Source organism: Prosopis cineraria, unplaced genomic scaffold, assembly GCF_029017545.1.
Source record: "Prosopis cineraria cultivar Desert tree isolate PC_DT_omini unplaced genomic scaffold, ASM2901754v1 PC2, whole genome shotgun sequence".
NCBI classification, from domain to species: Eukaryota; Viridiplantae; Streptophyta; class Magnoliopsida; order Fabales; family Fabaceae; genus Prosopis; species Prosopis cineraria.
Window position 1 is genome coordinate 19,985,327 of NW_026555333.1, and position 8,928 is coordinate 19,994,254.

Consider the following 8,928-nt stretch of genomic DNA (forward strand, 5'->3'; position numbering starts at 1 on the left):
TAAATCCTTTCTCACAATATTGCTAGTGCAAGAAGACATTGGATGCATGAAAGGTGGAGAATATTTTAGCTAACATATCCTCATCAGTGATTTCTTGTTCACACAATTTGAGTTTGGAACTAATTCTAAACACAGCTAAGTTATACTCGCTTACAATTTCAAAGTCTTATAAGCACATGCACATCTATTCATATCACACTCGTGGAAGGATAATTGTTTTTTGATGATCATATCTTTCCTTCAGATTGTTCCAAAGAACAAGTGAGTCTTTTACAATAAGATATTTAGCTTTCAATCCTTTATGGGGGTGGTGGCATAGGAAGATCATTATTTTTTCCTTCTGGTTAAATGCTTTATTTGATGTTTTAATGGTATCTCCTAGACCATTTGCATCTAGGTGAATTTCAGCATCTAAAACTCCAAATAAATAATTTCTTCCCATAATATCCAAGGCTACAAAAATTGAGTTTAGCCAAGTTTGACATTGTTTGTACTATATAAAATTAAATTCATGTAATATCAAGGCTAACAATAAGAAGTTACATTAATCATGGAAGCTAACAATAAATTTAAAACAAAGAAGAAGCAGTAATTATATATAACAATAAGTGAATGTAGCAATATTATAATAAAAGAAATAGCCAAAGGAAAAAAAAAACAAAGGGAAGCAGTTGCAAGATTGGAAAACACGAAAATAACAATATTATAATAAAAGAAATTATTAAAAATTAATAAAGGGGAAGCTGTTACGGGATTTAAATGTAAATAAATATAAAAATGGATAAATAAATATTTAAATATAGATACTTCAGGATCTACCTTATGTTATGGATAGCTTCTAAATTTACTTTAGGTTCTGTAAATATTTTTATGATTCACTTTATATTTTATATAGTTAACTTTGAGATTTATTTTGCACTTTATATGGATAACTTTAATATCCACTTTTATGTTATGTGTGAATGATTTCAAGATCCACTTGTCTTAAAATTACATACATAGATTACCAAATGAATTATATACATAAGGAATTAAAAAAGAAATTAAATGCAGGATAAATAAATAAAACAATAGATAAATAATTGAATATAGATATTTTTAGTATCTACATTATATCGCATAGATAACTTCAAGACCTATTTTAAATTCTATAGATAACTTTTAGATTCACATTTTTTAAATTTTAAATTATGTATCATACTTCTAGAGGTAACACATAATACGTAATTTAATTAAAAAAGAAAATAACTGAATAAATAAATTTGATAAATAAAAATACGTAATTTAATTAAAAAAGAAAATAACTGAATAAATAAATTTGATAAATAAATAAATAACTAGTTAATATATTGTAGAGATTGACTCATTTTTAAGAGAGTATGCCTCCATCCATATTAGATATGTTCATTGGCATGACCATAAATCTCTAATGCACTAATAGAATAAATGAAAGTAAACTCAAGAACAAAAATCAAAGTACACACCTAAGGATGGTAGAAGTAGAACAATTGTGCTAATAACATATTTTGAAAATAGAGATTTAGGGGAGAGAAGAGAAAAAAACTGTACAAAGAGAAATATTGTAAGGAGAGTATATTCAAAGAATGAGAGAAGATATAATTTTTATTTCAATGTGTTGAATACAGTTGAGATACATCTTATTTATAGGCTTAGATTATAAATGACTGAAATAAATAAAATATATAAAATATTAATAACTAAAAGATATTGGAATGACCAAATGATATTAGAATAACTGAAAGATATTGACATCCACATAATGTCTTAAATATTCATAAAAATAATTACTTATAATTTCAACCAAAAAAAAAGTTTTATAGTACAAGATAGATCAAGAATAAGAACTTGGCCAAATTAGAATACATATTTTTTTCAAGATAACTCATCCATGCATGAATAATCATATCGATGTATGAAACTGTTTAATACAAATATCCACAAGAATTTTGTACAAGCTTAATAGACATAACTATCAAAAATTACAATTTGCTTCTAAAATAAAAGGTTCCCATGGCATCATTCTCCAATTGTGTCTGAAGTGCAACTGGTAAAGGGTTATTCCATGTGCAATTGTATTGGTTTTTAGATCCAAACTTCGCAAGAAAGTCGGCACATTGATTCCCTTCTCTGAAAACATGAACAAATTGTAGACTTCCCCATTCTCTTTTGCATATTTCTCGAATTTCTTTGATAACCTCTCTGTACATATGAATATCTACATTTGCCCATTCTATTAAACCGAGAGATTCTGTCGAGTCTGTTTCACAAATGACTTTATGGCATTCTAAGTCCCATGCAAGTTCAAGTCCTTTTTTAATAGCTAAAAGTTCAGCATGTACAATATGTTCAACTTGAACATGCTCTGAGAAACCCATAATTAATTGACCATCTGAGTTTCTAATGAGTCCTCCTATACCTGCGTTTCCTGAATTAATATGGAAACTTCCATCCACATTAACCTTGAATGTGTCAAATAGTGGCGCTTCCCATCTGACTAGTCGAATCAAGTTGGGTTATTGAGTAGGACAATAAAACATTCCATCTGCTTTTATAGTATTTGATATCAAAGCCATCTACATGATATAAATATTTATTTAGAAACAAGAGGGTATGGCACGAATAAAGCAAATAAATTTGGTGAAATTATTAAAGCAAACATCAAGTTCATGAACAAAATATTGTATTTACTAAATTTTAAACTTAAAACAAATTTTTATGTTGAAGTCAAGGTATTTAATTTCACTTATTTATTCTAAAAAATATCTTTGATGCACAATATCTAGTGTCTACTATGTAAATCAAGTTTCGGTAATTGAGAGGTATGTTTATACATGGACAAATGACGTGTCGATTTGTTTAAGATTTTTTTATGAACAAAATCAAATATTTAAAAAATTATTTGAAAGAAATTTTATGATGTTTTAAAGAATTTAAAAATAACCAAAATATTTTTTAAAGTTAGTATACCTCCCAAAAATAATCAGATATAAAAAAGGAGATAGAATGATTATAAAAAATACAGAAATTCATAAAAGATATTATTAAATTTAAAATTTTATGAATACAGATACACTATGATATTATAAAATTAGGAAATGATTAAATAATAAATCTTATCTAAATTATAAAAATAATTTTTTTAAAATTGAAAACAATTTCTTAGGATTAAAAAATAATTATATAAAAACATGCATTGAAATAAAATATCGATGTTCTAAAATAGGGATAAAAAACAAGAGTTAATTATTATAATGATTGGATACAATTTAAGTACATGCATAGTCATATTTTTTGTGCCGCGTCTTTTATCTTTTCTATCAAATTATATGAATGCATAAATCGCCTGGAAAAAAAAATTATATCCCCCTTTTACTTTCATTCAAAAAAATTCTTATTTTTTAAATGTAGAAAATTAAAAAACTACCTTTTGAAAAGAACAATTGATTCGATGAGAATAAAATAAACTACGTACAGTGACCTAATTAATAAATAAGGAAAAATATAAAGACCAACAAATTATTTTTTCCGAGAAACAATTATATTTTTATTATTTCATATCACTTTTCTTTTAGTCTCTAGTTTATGCGGAGGAAAAAATTTAATGAGTTTAATTTTCTTAAAAAAATAAATAAATGAGATTATAAAATTTAAAAATAGGCAAACGAAAAGTCAGAAAATTATTTAAAAACTTTTTACTCAATTTCTCTATTTTTTCAAATCAAACTTATTAAGAAAATTTTTCTCCTCCATTTGCCTTAAACCAAACAAAGATCTACTGAAACAAAGGGAACAAAGAACCACAGAATTAAACACTAGAAGAAAGCTTGATAGTGTTATTACTTACTCTCTTTTTTCGTGGTTGAAACCTTACTTTCAATTTGATGCAACGATTAGGTATATCAAATTGTATTTAGATGATCTCTATATGTTGTATTCTACCTTCTCTTTATCTCTCTTTGTCTTCTGTCTATCTTCGTCGAGGTCTTGTGAATTTTTTGGCTGTTGTGAAGTTAAAGTCTTCACTCCTACGTTCTTTTATAGGGAGGGTAGCTTAGATTAGAAGAAATATGAACAGATATTGTGAATATGAAATTAAATCTTCTAAATGATATGAAAAGATTTGAAATAGATAACGAAGATTTTCTTGAAAAATAAATTTTCAAGTTATTCAAAATATTAGTTTATTTAAAATTTACTTCTTTATTTCTTTATTTTTATTTAAAAATAAAATATTTTTTATGATTTTTCGTTTTCATAATATTGAGTAGAAATTGAATTATAAGATATCAGAAAGAGTTCAAAAAAATTATTAATATACTATATAAAATTTAAATTCTCTGATATCAGACAAATATTATAAATCATATTCCCATTATAAACAAAGGTCAACTTATTTTTAATTGTAAAACAACACTTATAAATTCCCCGAGAATCAAATATGAGATTAAAATTAAAAATATTATTAAATTATAATTAATTATATTGATTAAAAAAATCAGAGATTGCATTAACAACAATTTCAAAAATAAAAAAATTAATAAGAACACACACACACATTTAAATAATTATAAGCTGATTTCCACCACAAAGTTCCACTTTGTTTAAATTTTTAATAAAATGCTATATTCTTTCAATTTTACTTAAATATTAAAATAATAATATCCATATTATATTATTACATCATAACATTATTATAAATTTATATTTATTCAAATATTTATAAATTAATTAATAAATATTTGTAAATTGATACTATTATTTATTTATGTTTTATATAATAATATTAAATTATTTTTTAAATATATTTTAATATAGTAATATTCATGCTATATTATTTTATAGCAGCGAAATATCATATAATTTTATATTTAATTTATATAAAAATCCAACTCAGTGGATTTAATATGTTTCTTAATAATATATAATTGGACGTAATTATTTTTTTCATTGTTTAACGTAAAATTATAAATTGTAAAAACAACCCATTATAAATGGTTTCCAATTTATATTTAGAAACAAGTCCTCTATTTGTCTTTGTTGGAAGCAACGTTTTAAAAATAGAACCAATCCAAAACTATGAGGTAATTAAATCGTTACGAACTGGTGATGGAGTATGGATGAGATTTAATTACTTTTATTTAAAATTATTTTATTAGTATTGTTTGAATAAGTATATTTAGGGTTTATTGAGATTTGATTTAGTATCTAGAGATTGTTATTATTGTTTTAGTATCTTATATTTATTTTATCTTTAAGTATTATATCAAATAAAATAAGATATCTAGACTAGCTAGATACTTTATCTTTATCTTTTAAATTATGATTTGATTTAGATTTAGATTTATCATTATTTTATTAGTTTTAGGGCTCTATAAATAGCTTTAAAGTTTCTCATTTGTATTTAGTTTTTGAGTATCATTGAATAAGAAGTTTAGAGAGTTTCGGTCTTCCCCCTCCTTCTTTCTCTCTCCTCCTCCTTTTCCTTTATCTCTCTTCTCTTTGTTCTTCTTTTCCCTTCTCGTTTTACATCAACCAATAAACTGGTCAACAAACTAGTAAAACTAAAAAATTGATTGGTTTGCCAATTCAAGCAAATTGGTTTGAAAGGAAAAAAGGAAAAATCTAAAAAATATTATTATGATGTATATTATTAAAAATATTACAGTATTTACAAGCGATCATGGTTCAACCATGATCTAACCCTTAGTCCTTAAATTAATATTTTGTTTGGTTCAATGATTGATTCAATTTTTAAAGCCTTGATTGAAAGATGTTACTATCAATTCCAAAAACCCCAGGCCCTAATAACTCCTCTATCTATAAAATGTTTAAGAATTGACCAAACCTAAACCCTTCAATAATTGTATAAGGAAAAATACTTAAGTAGATCGGGCGCACCACGTCATTTGTGATCTATCTAATCAAAATGCTTCATATAATCTAAATAAAATCTTGTATGACATTTTTCAAATTGTATATTTAATTTTCCACATTTTCTCTCTCTATTATCATTAATATCATAATCAATTTATACTCAATACTATTTAAATGTCACTTTTTATTAAATAAATGGTGCATCTGATCTATCTAAGTATTTTTTTTTACATAAGATGAATCTCTAATTTATTATCTTTTTCTTGAATTGAAGAATGAGGTGTTAGTTTTTTTGTTTTGTTTTGGAAGGGGACAAAATTAAACACATCCATAAAGTTACAAACCTACAATGAATGTACCCACCAATGCATACCCAAAATGGTGCATTTTTTCTTTCCCTTTAGGCCTTTGCAAAGCAAAAGCTTCAGAGGATATTCCCTAATCCTTCCTACCAAGTCCCAATCCCTCCTCTTACCCTTCTCCTATCATCTCTACTGTTGAATTTCAACTTTAATGATTGAGATTTAATATATTAAAATATTAAAACAATTATATTTTTATTATTTCATATCACTTTTCTTTAGCCTAAGGAAAAATTTTAATGAGTTTAATTTTCTTAAAAAAAAGGGTAAAAAACGAGATTATAAAATTTTAGAAATAGGTAAACAAAAATTAAGAAAATTATTTAAAAAAAATTTAAATCAATTTCTATTTTTTTTCATCTAACATACTAAAAAAAATTCCTCTTTTTACCTTAAACCGAAAAAAGATATAGTGAAACAACAGGAACAAATAACCAAAGAATTAAACACTAGAAGAAAGTATTAGTTATATCAAATTGTATTTAGTCTTTCTCTTTATATGTTGTACTCTACCTTCTCCTGTATCTCTCTTTGTCTTCTGTAGCTCTTTGATTTTTTCCCCTCCCTTGTGAAATTAAATTCTCCACTTTTAGTTTTTTTATAGGGAGGTAAGCTTAGATTAGAAAAAAAAATAGAAATTAGAATATTAATGAAGATATATTGTGAAAATGCAATTAAACCTTTTAATTGATTTGAAGAGATTTGAAAAAGATAACGAAGATTCTCATGAAAAATAGATTTTTAGGATATTCAAAATGCTACCTTATTTAAAATTTACTTCTTTTATTTCTTTATCTTTTATTTAAAAATAAAATATATTTCTTTTTATATTTTATTTTCATTTTCATAATATTGATTAGAAACTTTTTTGTTTCCAGAAGATTAGAAATTGAATTATAACATATTAGAAATAGTTCAAATAAAAATTAATAATTAATATACTATATAAAATTTAAATTTTCTGTTACTATACAAATATTATAAATCACATTACCATTATAAACAAAATCCTACTGGTCAACTTATTTTTAATTGCAAATCAACATTTATATATTACCCGATAATCAACCCATGAAATTATTATTAAACAATATAATTAAATAATAATTTATTATACTGATAAAAAAATCAAAGATTGTATTAACAATAAGTTCAAAAATAAAAAATTAATAATATATGTAAACTTATTTAAATAATTATAATGTCATTTCCACCACAAAGTTCTACTTTGTTTTAATTTTCAATATAATGCTATATTATTTCAATTTTACTCAAATATTAAAATAGTAATATCAATATTATATTATTACTTCATACCATTAATATAAATTTTATATTTTTTCAAATATTTAAATAAATATTTATTAATTGATGCTATTATCCATTTATGCTTTATATAATAATATTAAATTCTTTTTTAAATATATTCTAATATGGGAATATTCATATTGTATTATTATATTGCAGTAAATAATCTCATATAATTTTATATTTAATATATATAAATTAAATTTTAATTAATATTGTTCATTGTTATCATTTTCAATAATTAATAATTAACTTAACAATTTTTTGTCATCCCTTTTTTAATACTATATAGTCAGTAGTATCGAACTGAGCGTAGTTAATATGTTTCCATTATAATAATATATAATTGAACATTATTATTTTCTCATTGTTTAACGTAAAATTATGAATTATTAAAAAAACCATTATAAATTATAAGTTGTTTCCAAGTTATATTTAGAAACAAGTCCCCTATTTGTCTATGTTGGAACTTTGGAAGCAGGGTTCAACTAGAAACTACTCACTAGCATAGTTGATGCTGCAAAATCATAAGGTAATTAACCCAGTCAAGAACCAATAAACCAGTCAATAAACGAGAAAAATTGAAGAATTGATTAGTTCACTTGTTCAACCAATTTGGTTTGAAAGAAAAATATCAAATCTAAAAAATTATTGTTATTATTATATATTAAAAATATTAAATTATTTATAAATTGATGCCTTACATGGTTCAATGATCAGTCTAATTTTTAAAACTTATTTAGAAGATGGTGCTACTAGCTCCCAACACCCCAGCTCCAAGCACTCCTACATCTATAAAATGTTTAAAAATTGGCCAAATCTAAGCCCTCCAATAATTGCATAAGATGAATCTCTTATTTATTCCCCTGCCCCCCCCCCCCCCCCAACAAAAAAGGCCTTCCCAAAACAAAAGCTTAAGAGGATCTTCCCTTAATCCCTTTCTACCAATCCCTCCCCATACCCTCTTCCGATCATCTCCTTACTTTATAAAATATGTTTTATCACACTTCTCAACTATTGAAGCAAATTTTAATATGTTTTATCACACTTCTCAACTATTGAAGCAAATTTTAATAATTTCAATTTATTTTTTTTTTAATATAATAATAATTTTTTTATAATATATTAAATCTCAACCATTAAGGTTGAAATCTAATGGTGGAGAGAATAGAAGGAAGGGAAGAGGAAGGATTGATAAGAGAAGGGAAGCCAATTCCTTCACCAATTGCATTATCACTTACTTACAAAACACTAATAAAAGCTTCAAACATTCAAGTCTTAAACCCCAATCCAACTATGGCCAGATTGCTATTGTGCCATTCATTTTCATCACACACACACACACACACACACACACACACAC

The 8,928-nt window shown here is 24.6% G+C and overlaps 1 protein-coding gene across 1 annotated transcript; it reads right to left on the reverse strand.

Moving 5' to 3' along the window:
• Positions 1–2,000: 2,000 nt before the first annotated feature.
• LOC129302617 (uncharacterized) lies at positions 2,001–2,396 on the reverse strand. Its single transcript, XM_054941531.1, has one exon. The coding sequence runs from the start codon at positions 2,394–2,396 to the stop codon at positions 2,001–2,003; it is 396 nt and encodes a 131-aa protein (XP_054797506.1).
• Positions 2,397–8,928: the final 6,532 nt, after the last annotated feature.